The sequence below is a fragment of the Schistocerca americana genome, chromosome 7 (genome assembly GCF_021461395.2).
Source record: "Schistocerca americana isolate TAMUIC-IGC-003095 chromosome 7, iqSchAmer2.1, whole genome shotgun sequence".
Taxonomy (NCBI): domain Eukaryota; kingdom Metazoa; phylum Arthropoda; class Insecta; order Orthoptera; family Acrididae; genus Schistocerca; species Schistocerca americana.
The window spans coordinates 472,038,999-472,058,563 of NC_060125.1; the positions used below are offsets into that span (position 1 = coordinate 472,038,999).

General features: G+C 43.7%; 1 protein-coding gene across 1 annotated transcript in view; it reads right to left on the bottom strand.

Annotated features, from left to right (window-relative positions):
• Positions 1-19,565, bottom strand: part of LOC124623024 (AF4/FMR2 family member lilli) — a 411,438-nt gene that overhangs the window by 303,228 nt on the left and 88,645 nt on the right. Inside the window, exon 2 of the mRNA XM_047148815.1 lies at positions 18,626-18,740. Coding sequence (XP_047004771.1) covers positions 18,626-18,740 — 115 coding nt within the window. The remainder of the gene's footprint in view (positions 1-18,625; positions 18,741-19,565) is intronic.

The window sequence follows — 19,565 nt, forward strand, 5'->3', positions numbered from 1 at the left end:
ATAGGCCTTGAAAAACTGAGCACAGATCAATAGAGAAAACAGGAAGTAGTTGTGTGGAACTATGAAAAAAAATAAGCAAAATATACAAACAGAGTAGTCCATGCGCAAGATAGGCAACATAAAGGATAGTGTGAGATCAGGAGCGCCGTGGTCCCGTGGTTAGCGTGAACAGCTGCGGGGCGAGAGGTCTTTAGTTCAAGTCTTCCCTCGAGTGAAAAGTTTACTTTATTTTCGCAAAGTTATGATCTGTCCGATCGTTCATTGACGTCTCTGTTCACTGTAATAAGTTTAGTGTGTGTGTTTTGCGACCCCACCGCAACACCGTGCGATTAGTAGATTAAAGGACGTGCCTCTCCAATGGGAACCGAAAACATTTGATCGCAAGGTCATAGGTCAACCGATTCCTCCACAGGCAAACGTGTCTGATATATTCTATACGACACTGGTGAAGGCATGTGCGTCACATGACAGGAATATGTTGTCGACCCACCTAACTTGTACACTTGGCGAATGGGTAAAAAGATTCTTCTACCTTGCCCGATCTAGGTTTTCTTGTGGATGTGATAGTCACTCCCAAAAAAGTGATGAAAACAGAGTTTGTCACATAAACTGCAACAAATGAATGCAATAGTTTCACAGTCGCACAGTTTTCCCTGTGCTCTGTCAAAACATATGTTTTTAACGTTTTCAAATTCTTCCGTGTGTAGACCGTCAAATCCTGCACACGTCCAAGCAAATCTGAACATGTCCTGGAATTTTGGAGAGCAAAGTTGATTGATCATGTGAGTGCCTGAACTTTGATAATTGTCTGAAAATAAAGGATTAAACTTTTCACTCGAAGGACCTGTCACTTCGCAGCTGCTCACGCTAACCACGGGACCACGGCGCTCCTGAGCTCACACTATCATTTATGTTGCTTATTTTGCGCATGGATTACTCAGTTTGTATATTTTGCTTATTTTTTCATAGTTCCACACAACTTCCTGTTTTCTCGATTGATCTGTGTTCAGTTTTTCAAGGCCTATCCACTGTGCAAACTTATAACTAAATCTTAGGGGTGTGCGATGGGGAGGTTCCCTTGTTAGTTACATGTTATCTTTAATTACTGCACTCAACCACGTGATACTGATGTTAACGTACACGTTTTGAATTCTGTGTATCATCAATCGTGGCAGAAGGAATACTGACGTGCTACGTCTATGGCGACTATTGGTTCTCGTACAGGTTTTAAGTATCACGCCTTCCCCATTCAACTTTTATTTCGTTACTTGAATGAAACAAATATGCTGCTACCAGTCATTTGTTTCTACAACGCGTTTCGAAGGTTTAAACCTACATCATAAAGAGGATTTATGTGGACTAATATTACATACAGGGTGAAAAGTATTTCCACCGACAAACTCTGGGAGATTGTAGGGGACATCAAAACAAGTACTTTTCCCTAATGTCATTTTTTCCTATGAGGATTATTTAAACCGGTGGGAGCCGTATTATGCTCTTCAGTTGTAGGAAACTGCAGTGTAGTAGTGCATTGTCTGTTTACTATTGGAGCGATACACCTGGAGTGAGTACACTGATATGGTTGGCGCATACTACGTAGCGCACCACAACGGACGAGCTGCACAGTGGATTTATCAAAAACAATATCCTAATCGTCGTAACCCGCATCATACGATCTTTGCTGCTGTGTACCAACGTCTGCGTGGGATTTGGTCATTTAGCAGATTACCTGGACAGGGACGCCGTCGCACGGTAAGAACGCTGCAATTTGAGGAAGCTGTCTTGCAGTATGTGGAGCGGGATCCTTCAACCAGCACTTGTGCAATTGCACGTAACATGCGGACGAATCAGACGAATGTAAGAACAGTTCTTCGAGAGAAATTGTTAAGCCCATTTCACTTACAGCGTGTCCAACCTGGATTCAGTTGATCATCCACCCAGAGCACAGTTTTCGAAGCGGTACCTGGAACAGTGTGAAATGCATCCTACATTTCAATCCTCTGTGTTGTTTACCGATGAAGCAACGTTCGGGCGTGATGCGAGTCTTCAACATGCACAATTAGCATGTTTGGAGTGAGGATAACTCACATGCCACAGTTACTAGCGCTCATTAAGTGCGGTTCTTCGTTAATGTGTGGGTCGGTGTTATTGGGGACTGTTTAATTGGGCCGTGTCTGCTACGTAGGTCATTAAATGGCAGGCACTATTGCATTTTTTTCGTCAGAACATTGCCAGTATTGCTGGAGGACGTCCCGCTCCCTTCAAGACAATGCATGTGGTTCCAACATGACGGGGCGCCGGTACATTTCAGTCGTCGTGTGCGTCGATTCCTGGACCGTCGGTTCCCAGAAACGTGGATTGGTAGAGGTGGTCCTGTACGATGTCCTGCTCGATCCCCAGGTATGTCCCCTCTGGACTTTTTTGTGTGGGGAGAGATGCACAACCTTGTTTACACAACTCCTGTTGCATCAGAAGAGGATCTCGTTGCCCGGATAGCAGCAGGAACAATTCAGGATACTCCTGGTGTTTTTGCCCGTGCCAGACAGAACATGATCCGACGGTGTAACCTTTGTTTACGTGTCAATGGAGACATTTTTGAAAACATATTGTAATTGAAACTAGGTTGTGTTAATGTGTTGTCTCTTGGTCATAAAAAATGGAAAAGTGTTTGTTGGTGTAATTAATTTGCCGTCAGAGAAATCTTCCTCTACCGGTTTAAATACTCCTCATAGGAAAAAAATGAGATTAGGGAAAAATATTTGTTTTGATGTCCCCTACAACCTCCCAGAGTTTGTCGGTTTAAATACTTTTCACCCTGTATACGTGTTGTGTTAAGGCTTTGGAGAAACCTGTGACAGTTATTACTTTCTGAACGACATCTTTATTCCCTTATTCTCTACAAAAATAATTTTATTTTAGTTATATTACTTTCATATTTACATTTTAGTTCACCCACTGGCGAAAGGTCTCCACAAACTACGAATCACGTTCTGAAATAGTACACATTTTCTCTGACAGACAGTGCCACTTGTTACTCAAAAATCTTAATAACACATACAGTACATACATATTAATCGACATACATCCACCCAATGGATGTTTAAACCTTCGAAACTCGTTGTGCACTGCAAACAGTGTACTTATTGTTTCATTCGGTATCAATAAAAGTTCATTACTTATTTACATTCTCTGCGTGAGAACTGTCGTCTTCCAAATGCACACTCCACTAATTTAGATAATTACTTCACCGAAAATAAACTGTCGGAAGTTTACTAATACTTTTATCAAGCAATGCGACTACTGCTCACTGTGCTACTACTGAAAATTGAGGAAAGATGTATGTTTGAGGGTTGGGTTGGGTCGTTTGGGGAAGGAGACCAGACAGCGAGGTCATCGAGGTCATCGGATTAGGGAAGGACGGGGAAGGAAGTCGGCCGTGCCCTTTGAAAGGAACCATCCCGGCATTCGCCTGGAGCGATTTAGGGAAATCACGGAAAACCTAAATCAGGATGCCCGGACGCGGGATTGAACCGTCGTCCTCCCGAATGCGAGTCTAGTGTCATGTATGTTTGACATCACGCGTTTAGCTACCCATAATGTTCCATGGAGCTGCAATTGTAAACTGGAAAAATTAACCTTTTAGAGCGTAGACAACTTCATTGAATACGGAGCAGCAGTCTTTACAAGGACGTTTCTCCTTCGAAAAAACTTCCTTACGCAGTTGCATCTTACTTATGCTGGTCACAATGACTGCCACGTACAGGTTTTGTTACGGAAGATAAATGCTACTTACTTAAATTTTTCATTAAGAAAATTCAATGAAGATCATATAAATGACTACAGTCATTGATTGAATTAGATGTTCACGGGACCTAGACGGAACTTAAAGCCCATTTATCTACTAGAATGTGTGCCAATAATGTGTGTGAAATAACCGCCTATAAACACAAGAAAACTGTTAATGGTGAAACGTGACAAGTATCAAAATTTTCTAAGCTATTTAGAGTGTATTCTGTAGACTGCCTACGGACACTGAAAAAATGAGATAGCTCAAATTTTAATTGTGCTCCGACACTGTAGGAGCGGCAGCAAATATTTCCCGGCGTACATACCGCAGCAACCGATGAATCGACAAGATTGGTGCTGTCACGTTATCGTAATTGTTAAACGCGCAAAAACGTTCAGCGCCTGGGAGTAATAATTGCCTATGTAAGCCTAAATTCATATATATATATATATATATATATATATATATATATATATATATATATATATATATATATATATATACGAAGACAGTAACTTGTTCTCGAAAGAACAGTTACTGTTGATGACCGTGCAGCTTTTTCCTGGAATAAATGATAACTGACAACCTGAGCTGCCAACAGGTGTTGTTGTTGTTATACCTCGATGTGGACAGCTGAAAATGTGTGCCCCGACTCGGGGTTCGAGTCCCGGTCGGGGCGCACATTTTCAGCTGTCCACATCGAGGTATAACAACAACAACACCTGTCGGCAGCTCAGGTTGTCAGTTAGTTATCATTTACTAAATTCATTTCTTCAGTGAATTCACACAGGTGCCCGCTGCTCGTGAAGTTGATTTCATTTCCCTTACGTTGATACTCAACTAGAGGCCAATGAAACACTGTATTACTGGACGAACAATGATGTGCGCATGTGAATGTTAAACATTCTCAATTCAGCAGTAATAATTAGTGCCCGAATGGGAACCAGAATCACCAGGTAAACGCAAATTTCAACCTTGTGTCTGAGGTTACGTCGAGTGGGACCGAGTACTGACAGATACACGACGACTTCGGTAAATAACTTAGCACAGCTACCTGTCTAAGTAAACAATAAATGAGAGTAATAGGCTTTTCAAAGTAAGGGTGACTTTGCGGGTAATAATACAAAGGGTAAGGAGTATGGCACGAATAATTCTGATTTTGGTAGATTGGCATAAAATATACACACCTATCGGCTGTTAATATAGGTGTTTGTGTTACAAGAAAACAAATTATCACGGAACCGATAAGTGATATAAGTCTTGATGTTTATCCCACTTTCGTTTAAGTGTTCAATGCCTTTAAGAGAACTACATCGGTAAGTATAACATGATTTTTTTTTTTTAAAGGAGGCATTTTAAATTAACGTCGTAAATTCTAGCACGATTTCGTCGCGGACAGTCAAAATTGTAATGAATATAGAACCGAAGACTTAGGAAAGTTTTGCTGGAACGGCGCGACATGCATGATAACGCTCCAGCTTCACTGTCAACAGGCAAATCGATTCCAATCTTTCCAAATAACGCCGTAACAACGCAAGACCACACATCCCGCATTAGCACCAATACCCAATCGCATAACAAACTGCGCGAGACAATACTAGCTGTAATGATTTTGCTCCGATTTGGATCATAATGGACCGAACCACAGACTACCCCGTTACGGCACAGACAGGGTAATTCTGACGGCCACCGCGTATTAGGAAGTCACGTAGTTGTTGCTGCAATTAACTCCTTTAATTTTCTATGCCGCGTTAAACACGCTTTTTGAATGAAACACTGACGACCAGTGTGTCAACCACTGAACATTCTTTTGAAGCCTTTAATTATCACTGCATCACGACGTGGCTTCGCAAATTATTGTTCTCTGCTGCGAGCAAACACATCATTTGGAATTATTTACGCCACTTATTGAAAAGAATGCTGCACAGGCCAAAATGCTCAGTAGCATTTTGTATCACAAAAGAATTGCGGCAGCGTGGAACAATACAATGGAGTGTGTTAAGTCTCTTACATTCCGACAGGAGTCCGCTAATAAAAGGTCATTACTCAAAATACACAATTTCACCGGTATAATACACTTATTTTTACTGTCGCGCCACCACATCTTACGCACATTCATTGAGGCGTAGCCTAGTTGCGACCAGTTTTAGTGTCGTCTGCGGCAAATTTCATTACCGTAATGTGACGAACTACTCCACTTATATTAGACACTCTTTAAGCGATTCTATCTCCTTCTTGCGGAGAGATTGTCAGTAGTTTACCAACTACTGCGCTCCATTCGTCACGGGCTTCAGTTACACCTGCCTTCTCCCCCAAAATGTAAAATATTGTACAGCACAGATAGAGTTAAGACATGAAAATACACAGCATGTTCATTCAGTCCGTTCTATTTTGAAGGAAAGATCTCTGGAGTTCTACGGGCCAGATGTCGTCGTATGTGTTTAATTTCGTCTGCATTACTCCAAAGCCACCACACTCCTAGAAACCTATTCAAAGAGATTAATCTTCTCTGTCATAAAAAATGTGACTAATTCCTTTTTGCGCTTACGAGTGCGAGGTTTCGCGACAGAAAATTAGCCACATTTCCTGTTAATGTAAAGGTACGACGCAAAGCAATTCACTGTTAGTGGCACCCACTTTTCTCTATTGATGACGATGTACACTATGTGATGGGAAGTGTCCAAGCACCCCTATGCAGTGCGGCACTGACCACTACGTTACGAAAGGCGGACCCGCCAGTATAAAGGAGGGGAGTACTTCAGTAAAGAAGCAGTTAACAGCGGAATGGCTCGGTCAGGAGAGCTCAGTGACCTACATCTGAACCATTAGATGTCACCAGAGCAACCAATTCATCTGCGACATTTCAAACTTTCTCGAGCTGTTGGCAATGAAATTGTGAAGTGCAAACGCGAAGGAACAACCACAGCAAAACCACGTAAAGTATTACGTTTATTTTGTTTCGATACATTTGACCATCCCCTGTACTTTGTTATGTCGCAGTTACTTCTATCTGCATGTGAAAAAGCCTAAGTTCGTGTTACGTTACGTGTGCCAGGGATAAAAATAATTGCTACTAAGTTGGGACAGAGCCCTAGAAGGGTTCAAATGGCTCTGAGCACTATGGAACTTAACATCTGTCATCAGTCCCCTAGAACTTTGTACTACTTAAACCTGACTAACCTAAGGACATCACACACATCCATGCCCGAGGCATGATTCGCACCTGCGATCGTAGCAGTCGCGCGGTTCCAGACTGAAGCGCCTAGAAGGGTACAGTTACTCGTAAGTTACATGTATGCGTCGAAATGACATCGAATACTTGTTCGAAACTCATCACGTCGAATCTGCGACAGCAGAATAAAAACTTCTACAGCCACAAGCAAAATGGCATCCTTAAAAATAATTATCCGATTTACATTTGAAGAACTAAATACGCTGCTAACTAGCACTACAGATCTCTCTTCCTCTAGCAAGAGTTAATCTCCTTACAGAACAACCCCCCCCCCACCCACGTCATTTACGAAAGATCAGGAAGTTCCTCTATCTGCAACGTAATGAGGACGTTGACAATACCGTGACCCACTGCGCTACTGTGCCCAATTTAACGTATACTGCGCGGCTTCTGGAAGCAGCCGAATTAAGGCGGAAAGAAATCACGTGGAGGAGTGCTTTAGGAGGCAGTTGGCTATTTTCACCAACAACACGCAGTTGGTCTGGGCCCGACGAAAACACGGTGCTGCGTCTACGCTTGTAAACAACACATTGCGTCAGGCGGACCCTCTCGCATAGATATACTCGCGTACGGGCCATCCGGGCGCGAGCAACCTTGTTACCACCTCGGGACCTGCGACGTAACTAACAAGTAGCAAGGTCACTATTGACAGTAACAGGTGCAACGTGGCACAGCCTAAACGTTCTTTTAACTATCACATACATCCTGACGACACCCTAAGGATACTGTTTCTAGCACTACGTGCTTTGACGACGTCCGTTCAGTGTCACGAATAGCACAAAATCTGTCTTAAACTGAAACTTCTGTAGTTACACTTGAGTCATACATAGCACTTTAGACTCATTACAACAATAGCACACCATTACCATTTCGTGTATGTGCAGACTGCCTGAAATCCCTTACCTTGCGAAGCAGCCTAATATTTTAACAACTGCATATCATCGCCAATTTGTGTGTTTTGTAATTAGTACCTTCCTTCGTGTCGAATGTGAATTCAATATTACACTACTAACATTTATTTTTGAACACACTACTAGCAGCGAATTTTTCCTTCCGAACGCTTTTAACTGTCTGAAGTCGTTGAAATCCGCAACGTCTGATTTTAGGCTACGCTTGTCTTTAGGTTCTGCGACAACAAACTGAAATGAAAAACTTATGAGTGCTAGCGAAGTGAGATTATGCACAAGCAGTTTTAAGTGTTTAAGGCGAGTCATCTGCAATGGCCTTTGCAACGAGACTGCGACAAAGAAGATGGCAGCGCTGTAACTACAAACAACGGCATCCTGCCTTCCTCCTTCGGCCAAGTAATTACTCTAGAGGCAGACACTTGTAACGCTTTAGGAGTAAGTGTGTTACTGACCTAGGTACTAACGTGCCTATTCTCAACGAAATTAATATGATTTGTACTGTACGCATTTAAGTTACTCTTTGAGCTATCGAAAAAATTACATCGTAGTGCAAAGTAGATTATATGCGATAATCCACAGTAAGATTCTTGGCGGAGATGATGTTGAAATTTAATATTATAATGTGAAGGTTAAGGATACGCATGCCCCACCCACCATAAGATCCGTAGCTTCTATTGTAGCGGAAACGAACGTTCACGTCAGCAAGGGTGGATGTCCGCTGTAGAATGCCTCGACAGCTGGTCGCCGTCCGCACGTGGTTAAGCCGTCAGCGGAAATACCTTTAAAGCTACTGCCGAACGGCGGACGGCAGGAATACAACAGTCTCATCTTCCTTGGCTCACACAGTGGATTCTAGCGAAGGCTGTAATTATTAGGGCTATCTCAGTACACTCATTACCGTAGCGCAGTCAGATAATAGGGTCACGGAAATGATCTGTGAATAAAAGCAATGGATGATGATGGGAACGAAACAGAGGGATCGTGTAGTAATGTTGCAATGATAGTGGAACTTTTGGGAATGGCTGAGCGGCAGCAAGGATAATCCCGCGGCCCGGTGAAGACTACTGTTGTAATAGTCAACGAGTGAACTTTCTTAAAAATTAACCACGCGAAACCCAAATTTCGCTTTTCTCATATGACATTCAGAACAGCAAGGGAAGCACGATGATGGCTCGGCACTGAAACGATTATTAAGAAAAGTGCTATATAGACTGGCTTGAGCATTTTATGGTATGGAGGACGCAGTCTTATCTTGGATGGCAAGTCTTTGACAAACATGTAACTAACATCCAGTGTACTTGTTATGTGTGCTGGGACTCCTACTGTTCATTATGTATTAATTAGTATGTGTAGAAAGACGGGAGGTATGAATGGCAACAGCAGTGGTTCACTCACGGGAGAATTTCACGGAAATAATGAGAAATCAGATTTGGAATACTCTAACACGAAGCAAATTATTCTGGGAAAGGCTAGTTACAAATTGTCAAGAACCAGTACTAGGTATACAATACAGACAATTTCTTCGATCCCGTATACATTACTCCCGTAGGGAAGGAGAAGACAAGGTTAGATCAATTACAGCAAGAACAGAGAATTTAAGCGTCCTCGTCCCTGGCTCCATACACGATTGGAACGTGAAGAAACCTATTTGTGGTACGATATTACGCACCCTCCGCCATGCACTTCACAGCGGTATGTATGCACATGTAGATCTTATGGTCGTCTGTGTGTTGAACACCTACACATTTTAATGGTTAGTGTGATTACGTGGTTGCGGCGCTTGGTTAACAGAGGACACGTGAAGCGGCGGCGGGCCCACACAAAGGAGCGCCTGTGTTTCCGCGGCGCCGGCGCTTCCACCGCCGCTGACCTACTTGCCCGCGGGCGCTGCAGGGACGGCGAAGAAACGCGACATTCTCGTTCTGCACCCACAACGCCTAGTCTCTGCGCAAGGGGTCTGTGGGGCCGCCCGAGATTAATGCAGCATGCCCCTGTTTTGAGAACCATAGTTACAGAAATGAAAAAGTAATTTTACTCATCGTTCTCATTCTTCTCACCAGCGTGTCTACTACTTCCGTTCTCCTATATTAGAACTAACAACTCAATCCAAATTAAACGGAATGCGGTGAATTACTAATACAAACGTATCCAGTCCTTGAGAGAAACCCGAGTTGCAGCTAACTCTGCCCTTAACCATTTTCAACTAGAAAGATGTGCTTCCAGAATGAGATTTTCACTCTGCAGCGGAGTGTGCGCTGATATGAAACTTCCTGGCAGATTAAAACTGTGTGCCGAACCGAGACTCGAACTCGGGATCTTTGCCTTTCGCGGGCAAGTGCTCTACCAACTGAGCTACCCTAGCACGACTCACGCCCCGTCCTCACAGCTTTACTTCTGCCAGTACCTCGTCTCCTACCTTCCAAATTTACAGAAGCTCTCCTGCGAACCTTGCAGAACTAGCACTCCTGAAAGAAAGGATATTGCGGAGACATGGCTAAGCCACAGCCTTGGGGATGCTCCATCACAGCACGCAAAACTACAGATAAACTGCGTACAATATTTGATAAGTCCCGTTCTAAAGTGTAATTTTTCTAATAACATTTCCGTCGTTCTCAGACATACTGATTAATTGCTTCTCTGTCTTATAATCGCAAAATCTTTTATCTGCGACTTTTCGTTACAATTTTCAAGGATTGTATGTTGGTAGAGGATCGCTTTTCTATTCTTAATGGACAGGAGCAAAATATGAACCGGTTAAGCAATAATAAAAAAAAATCTGAGATATTCACCATGTAGCGAATTGTTGATACGTGAAGGATACTAAACATACACACAAATGTGTGATACAGCTGGCCTCCGAATTAAAGAGGACTGTCTACCAAAGAAAGCTGCCGAATACTGACCGAAAGGCACAAGATGTTCGTGCGCACCACTGAAGAGCTGCATAAAAGCAGAAGGCCTAACGGCGAACGGAGGTACACCTTCTGGGACTTAAGTGTAATTTTCAAAAGTTCACTTCCGCTTGAATGTGTCATCTCCTCCCGTTGCTATTTTGGCAGAAGTTAAAAAATTGTGTTCTTTTACTTCTTTAGCTGTGCTCGTCCATCACGACTATCATTTAAGTGAAACCACTAAAAGGTCTGACGTGCCAAAGGTTGTCATTATGCATCTATATTTACATATATATACTTAGCAAGGAACTGTACAGTGGATGGCGGAGGGCGCTTGTGCCAATATTCTTGACTTTTTGTCTCTTTCCATTTCCGTATTGAACGAGAGAATACGGAGTGTCTATATACCTCCCTATGCGAGGTAACACCTTTTATCTTGTTCTCGTTATCTTTAGTTCGTTTTTTCTCCAAATAATCCCATTCAAGTTTCCGAGTATGTGTGATGCACTTTTCTACTAACTTTACGGCCCCGTTTACTGCCCTAGCAGCGCGTCTCTGAATTCGCGTATGTTTTCTCACGCTACTCGACAAGGTCTACAAACGCTGGAACACTATTCCAAAGTTGTTCGCACTAGCGTCTTGTATGCTGTTTCCTTAAGAGGCACCGCACTTTTACAGGACCCATCCAACAAAAGTGTGTCTTTAACACGCCTTCACCGATTTTACATGATGGTTTTATTTCATATTGCTTCTTAATATTGCTCTGAATACTTACACGATGTGACGTGCTCAAGATGTTTACCACTAATCTTGTAATAACACACTATCAGAATATATCTTTTTATAGGCATTATCTTACATGTAGTCACACTTAAAGAATGGTGCCACTCACTACACGAAGTAGAAATTATGCGCATTTCTTTCTGCATTTCCTTGCCGTTGTCCAAGGACGATACATTCCAGTACGCAACGTCGTCGTCAGTATACTATTTGCTAGCGCAGCTGACCCGCCCGGCAAAAAGTCTGTGTATGCTGAAACTATCAGATGCTTCCTTGGTGGGATACGCGACGTTACAGACGTTGTAGCCAGATAACTAGCCGACTGCCTCCCGTTCGTACATTTCTTGTACAGACAATGACACAGTGGAGACTCGTAGAAGAGAGGCCTAAAGCAATGCATCACTATTTATTAACACGCGGCGCATTGAACCTTGGGCCACGTCGCGCTAGCAGCCGCAGCCATCGACCGACAGGCGAGTAGCGTCCGCCCGCAGCCCTGCAGCCTACGCTTTCGGCCACCCACGCAGCAATGCGACCCACCTCACGCATTACGCATTCCACGTTCCAACTGTGCGTGCTCGCGAGAATCCTCGACAGGCGATATATCTCTGCCTTGTGCCACCTTGTTTCAGCGTTAAAACGCGTACCGTCTCTATTCTGAAGCGAGGCCACTGTACTGTAGGGAGTGAAGAGATTCTTCTGCCCTCTTGGAATTGCTTTAGAAGTAACATTACACATCCACCTGCATATCTGTACTTCAGAAGCCACCTCACAGCGCATGATGGCGGGTACTTCTGCTACCAATATCTTTTCCTCTTTCACATTTTTGCTAGCAAACACCTCGTGGGAAGAATTGGTTTTCGGTAGAGCTCCATACAAGCTCTGATTTCTCTGTTTTCCTCCAGTGGTCATTTCGCAAAACGTATGTGGGAGGAGGTTCTTGCGGTTCATTCCGAGAAACGTAAAGAGCGGCTAAATTCCGCTGCTTGAGATGGGCCCCATGAACAACGTGTGATCGGAGGACGACGTAACTTTGAGGAAACTTCTGCAAACCATCGAAACAAACACATTTTAGTTTCCATATGCGAGGGTAACATTTGTTAACTGTGTGAATGTTTAAGATCCAGGTTACAAACGTTCGTCAATCTGCCCACCATCTGTGTCACCAACAGCCTGAAACCGAACCAGAGATACCACCTCAGAACTGTCCGCAGTATTTTTCTAACGGTGGACCATGGAATGTTCAGCCGTTGTCACACAGCTCGTGCACTGCTTAAAGATCGTACAACGCGTCCAGCATTCTTACATGGCAACACGAACTTCAATTTGTGGCACATTTTGCCGTCGGCCTATACCAGAAGCAATTCTCAAATAGCCAGTTAATTCCAACTTGTTCAACTTCCATGCGAAAGACAGCCTCTCCCAATTCTTTAATGCGTCAATAACCGCGAAGAGCAACAGCACTATTGCTACTGTTTGATGAAACACCTTTGCGTGTGAAGCCCAGCTCACCTTGTTGACTATCAGCAAATGTAATGCACAGCGAAGAGATCCTACGTCGCCATACCAGTACCGCCGCCCAACGGCAAGTCATGAAACACTACCAACAACGCAAATCCAGCAGCGTACTCTCTGAACATCGTTTCGACGAAGTTGGATTCCCACATCCCAAGGAGTTTTCCGTGTACACTGACTCAGGTAGCAGGAGTTTAATTATAACTGCCCTGTATAAGCGAGGAAGAAATATGCTGCCTCATTTCTCGGAACGTAAGCACTCTGAAGTTTAGTGTTTTCCGTGATGCACAACGCCTTTCTTGTAGCCTCTGCCACCGGAATTTGTTGAACTTCTCCGCAATGATCTCGCTCTCGCACTTCCTAAACGATCCCGTGAAGAAAGACGTCGGTCTTGATGTCCTTGCTACATTTGTTCTCTAATCAGAACTGATAAGTGTCCCACACCTATAAGCCACTCTGAAGAATACATCTCACAAACCTTATGGCAATGAGTTAACATTTTCTTAAAGTTCTTCTAACGAATCTCAGCCTGGCATTTGATTTTGCTACTGTGTAAGTCACGTCGGAGGAAGGCAAAGGCAAACCACCTCCATTAGCCATTAGGACCTTGCCTAGTACGGTGGTGCGGGTCTCCCGCATCGTTCCCCTACGCTCTGTCAAGAAGCATGGGACTTCATTTCCATTTTTCCATTAATCATGTGATAAATCCACTTTAGGTCTCTCCAGATGGTTACTTCTAAATATCACAGTTACTCTTTCCAGTTAACTGTCGCTAACAGTTATTTTTTTGCTTAATTCAATGAAATATTGAAATTACAGCTCATCCGTTGCAACAATTTGTCGTTCCTGCCGTTTACAGATCAATCGACAGCAGTGAGCCTAAAAACGAAAGTGAGAATGCTAGGAATATTTCTTAAGCGGACGTTTCAGAAAACTTTTCCTCCCCCTTTCGACCGATAGCCAGTACTATGTGCATTTGCAACTGTTCGTGTCGCGGTGCAAACGACGATAGAATGAAACTTCCTGGCAGATTAAAACTGTGTGCCGGACCGAGACTGGAACTCGGGACCTTTGCCGTCACACAATGACATTAATGAAAAGCATAGGAAGTGATAATTTCGATGGATGAAGTTAAACATGAACAAGTACCGAGACGAGTGGGAGAGCAAAGACAATTACTTTTAATAAGATTATAAATATGAAGGGAGACATAAGGCCAGAAATCTATCGACGCATCAAGCTTGGCTGGCAAGCATTTGGGAAGAATTCAAAAGTATTCAGATCAAAAATGCCAGTAAATTTGAAGAAAGCAGTATTTGATCAATGCATTCTTCCTGTTATGACGTATGGCTGTGAGACATGGACACTGAACTCATTTACAAAAGGGAAACTTAGGACAGCACAGAGAGCCATGGACAGATCAATGACCGCCTGTACAAGAAAGGATAGGAAAAGGGCTTATGATATCCAGTCTGTGGCGAAGGTTAACATCTTAGAGACAGTAGGTTCCTTGAAATAGCAGTGGGCTGGCCACGTCGCAAGAAGAAAATACAACAGATGGACGCAGCTAGTACTGGAGTGGAGTCCGAGAGAGCACCGGAGGCCTAGAGGAAGACCACCAGACAGATGGGACAAAGACATCAAGAAGATCGCTGGTAACACCTGGCAGAGAACTGCCCAAGACCGTCCCACTTGGAGAAGACTGCTGAAAGCCTACCTGAATCCACGACTCGAAGAGGCCACATCATTTAATGATTGAGTTGGCTGATGATGATGATGATGATGATACTTTTCATCTTCTGCCACTTCCGCATTTCAAAAGCCTCCATTCCTCCTCCTCAGTGTCCACGTTTCAGCACCACAGTAGAAGCAGACTCAAAGATTTGAGGGAAAAATTAACTAAATGTTGTATTTATAATGCTGCAGAAAACTTCTTACAAAACGCCATCGCTAGCCTGGTTTTATAATCCTGTGAGGCTGTTTCGGACTCCAAACATGGCAGAGAGATAGAGAGAATACCCGTTGGACGACAACAAAGAAATGCAGTAAGACCAACGAAACTTCCACTTTGTGTAATGAATGGAAGCTCTCTGAATCTTGACGGACACTACTTTTTCATCTCAAGTATGTAACACCGAAGTACAAGACTAGTTTCATCATCTTGAGCACGTCACATCGTGGGAAGTATCTACGGGCAATACGAAGAAACATGAAATGGGAACAGTTGGGAATGTGACTGCAAGCCATAGATTTCGTGAAAGGGTTCTGGGAAGTGCGGTACATCTTATAACAATTTGTTGTGCCTGTTCTCGTTAGTCCGTTACAGAATCCTCCCTATACTGTGTGTTTCGCAGTTCCTATTACAGGCTTCTATGGCTTGCAGAGAATACTAATTAGATAAAGTCTTGATAAGGAACCAATGTCTGCAAATGTGTAGTTTGGATGTAAATTAAGTTCGAAGCTCTGGTCTGTGCGATCCATGAGGCGAATCTCTTGTTCGTTTAACAGAACTTACCTGCAACGCATACTCTCACACAACAAACCCGGGGGGCGTCCGTGGGGCAACGGTCAACCCTCCCAGTTGCGAATGTACCCGATTGTTGCTGAAATCTGACGAAAATGGTATGTGATTCACAGAGGCGACACGGAAAACGTTCTGGATACATGTACTGTGCACCATACCATTACGTACAGTACCTTGAAACGGGAGATTTGTAAATAATTCAATCTTGGAACTAATCTTATATCCAAATGTTACATTTCCAGATCTGCGTTCTTTTTCAAGACACTCTACTAAGTAACCTCTACGATCTTCTGCAAAACGAATTTTGGAACACCATACAGCTTTCTACACCACATGTAATCTTAAAAATTTTTTGGTGATTTGTGTAGGAAATAGGCACTTTAAACTTCACACTCTTCAGAAGCTAAATCTTGGCAAATTTACAACAAAAATTTTCCGGAGCTCATAAATTAGAAATGCAACTGGAGATGTAACTTACGGAAAATCCGTTGCCCAGCGATACGAACGCCGTCCTAAGGGGAGTGGTCAATATTCAGGGATCTGACATACCATCATTCGAAGCAAAAATTTCTAGCAAACACGAACTGTAAAATGCATGCCTTTAAAGCTATGAGCACCTGTTCACCTTCACTGTTGTGAAACACCTCTTCTACTGAAAATGTACTCATAAGTCTTCCGGTATGCGTTTTAGTGTCGATGTTTACTACGGTTAGTTTGCTTCCAATCATCGTACCTGTCGTAGCCCTGAACACTGACCATTCCTTCTGGGACACATTGTATTTTAGTAACCAGAGAAATAAAAGTATTTTACTACGTCAATACTTTTTCAAGGAAGATGACGCAGAGAGAGAGAGAGAGAGAGAGAGAGAGAGAGAGAGAGAGAGAGAGAGAGGGGGGGGGGGATTAAGTGTCCAGTGTTTTTAATTTTTTCCTTTTCCACTTACGATGATGTGTGTAATATTTTGTGTACTACCTTTGGATGTGTAAAGAAGTACAGGGTGGCGCACGAAATGTGTTACCAATGGTTTCTTTCACAATTTACGACGCACATTAGATATCCCGCTGGGATCTCTACAGCAGTACCAGCAGAGCTTGGAAAAACAAATGAGTTACGAAATGACGTAATTCACAATACTGCCGCTAGGAGACTAGTAAGCAGCAATGGCTGACAATGGAAGACTGACGACACAACAACGATCGGCGATTGTGTTGCTTTTTAATGAAACGAAAAGGCTTGTTGTGACTCGGAGGCGTTTTCGACAACACTTTAACACACGATGGGTCCCTTGCAAGAAGACCATCCACAGGTTGTACGATAAATTTGTACAGGAAGGAACAGTATTGGAAGCGAAGCGACCTCGGCCTAAGCCTGTTTGTTCGCCAGAGAATATTGAAGCGGTACTAGTTCAAAAAATGGTTCAAATGGCTCTGAGCACTATGAGACTTAACAGCATTGGTCATCAGTCCCCTAGAACTTAGAACTACTTAAACCTAACTAACCTAAGGACATCACACAACACCCAGTCATCACGCGGTACTAGTTGCTGTACAGAGAAGTCCCGGGAAATCGCGTATAAAGGCAGCAGTGTAACTGGGAATATCCAGACGCTCCATTCAACGCATTCTTAAAAGTGACCTCCATATGTACCCATACAAGATGACCTGTGCACAGAAACTCACTGAAGAACACAAGCAGCAGAGACTACTGTTTGCTCAGTGGGCGGAGGATAGGAAAGAAACTCTCAACAACGTTTGGTTTTCAGACGAGGCGCATTTTCATTTAGACCGTGTGGTTAAACAAAATGTACGCTTTTGGGCCACTGAAAACCCACAAGTGCTTCATGAACGGCAACACTATGCTCCGAGGATTACAGCGTGGGCAGCAATTTCCAGTTACGGACTTATTGGACCCTTTTTCTTTTAAGTAAGTGAACAGCGAGCGTTATTTGAGCATGCTTCGCAATAGCTTCATTCCACAGCTTCTTGCTACTGCCTTGCCCTTCAACAGGCAGTGGTTCATGCAGGATGGAGCAAGGCCACATACTGCAAACACTGTGTTGGAGTTTTTACACGAGCATTTCGACATGTGGATCATTTCACTCAGGTTTCCAGATCACTTCAATGACGGACAAAATTGGTCCCCCAATAGTCCAGACCTCAATCCATGTGACTTTTCTTTGGGTGTACCTAAAGGAAAAAATTTTCCCGACACGTCCACGTGATTTAATGGAGCTCAGAAGACTTATTCTTCAAGCTTGCAGTGAAATTACGGAAGACGTGTACCTCAGGGTAATCACTAACTTCAGTGTTCGTTTGAAGGAAGTTAGGAAACGAAATGGTGGACATATTGAGCATGTGCACAAATCTCCATGGACGGCTCTTCATTGTAGTATATGTTCCTTTCATATTGTATTGACAATAAAGTTTATATTCAAAAACAAAATGGTAACACATTTCGTGCGCCACCCTGTAACTACGTAAGCTCTTTCCGGAACGCGAAAATTTCGCCCTTTTAATAATTACCATAACACTGATCTAAATTAAAATTAAGAGCAGAGTTTTCACTATAGAGAACTGTATCGTTTTTACGTAGTTTTTGTAACAGCTAAAAACTTAATTAAGTTACACTGAGTGGGGTCCCTGTGGCGGCTGCTGGCGGACTACTTTGGACCTTTAATATCAGACGCTAACAAATTTAAATCGGCTATAGGGCACGTACGGTGAGTCATTTTCCCCCTTTTAATAAATATGGCAGGAAATAACGTTGGCACAATGAACCCTCCGCCATGTACTATAGAGTAGCTGGTGTAGAGACAGAGAGAGAGAGAGAGAGAGAGAGAGAGAGAGAGAGAGAGAGAGAGAGAGACAGAGAGAGAGAGAGCTGGAAGCCCCGCAGTGCGCCTGCCGCCGCGCCGGCTACCGTCACGAAGGTAGGCCGACCTCGAGGCGAGGCAAAAACGCGGCGCTGTGCTGTGTGGCTGTACTCACCTTGACGGGAGCCCCGAACAGAGGCGCGCTGATGTCCGCCTCCCGGTCGCTCTGCTGCTGCGACATCTGGGCGCGCGCCTGCCGCTCGCGCTCGCGCAGCTGGTTCCTGTCCACGCTGCAACACACACGCACAGCGGGCTGTTAGTGCTACTCGACGAACCGCGCCATAGCGCAGCAGCAAGCAAAGCAAGGCAGCTGCCCACATCGTAAATACCGCACAACAACCGCAACTCGACCGTTTAGCCTCTGTACTGTCTGTCGACTACCTGAAGAGCGAGCGCAAGTTCCCTCTCCTTACACGGAAAGTCACACGGAGCACCTACAGGCTGCTCCCTACCTTGCACCTGCACTTCACCGGCGCGCAGAAACGTCAAGCAATGCGGTAAGGCTGCAGGTAATACAGAGCCAGGTTTCATTCTTTCAGTTGACAGCAAAGAACCTTTAATCACTAAAAGGGGTCAGACAGGTACATACAGGGTCATTCAGCTGTCATTACCGCTGTTTTATGCAACCCACAGTGTTATACTTTACCTTCAAAAACCACGCACGACTTTTTCACATTCTTTCATTCGTTACGCGCGAACTATTAGTCCGACAGAAAAACGGGACCTCTTGTAGGAAATTTAATGCACTTAAATTTTGTACTGGTATATGTTTTCGCTGGAGGCCACGATTTTTGAATTATTAAAAACTTACCTCCGAAAGCACCTACACACACACACACACACACACACACACACACACACACACACACACACACACACACACACATTCATCACCGGCCAGGATTTCTTATATGTTGTTCGTGGCACTACCACTGTACAAAAATTTCCCACTACATGAACCATTTCCCATATTCGACCTTTTTGACCTCTACTGATTTGGCTATTACGCCACCAGCATACTCGGCTACTTTGATATCATTAATTTAAACGTGCCC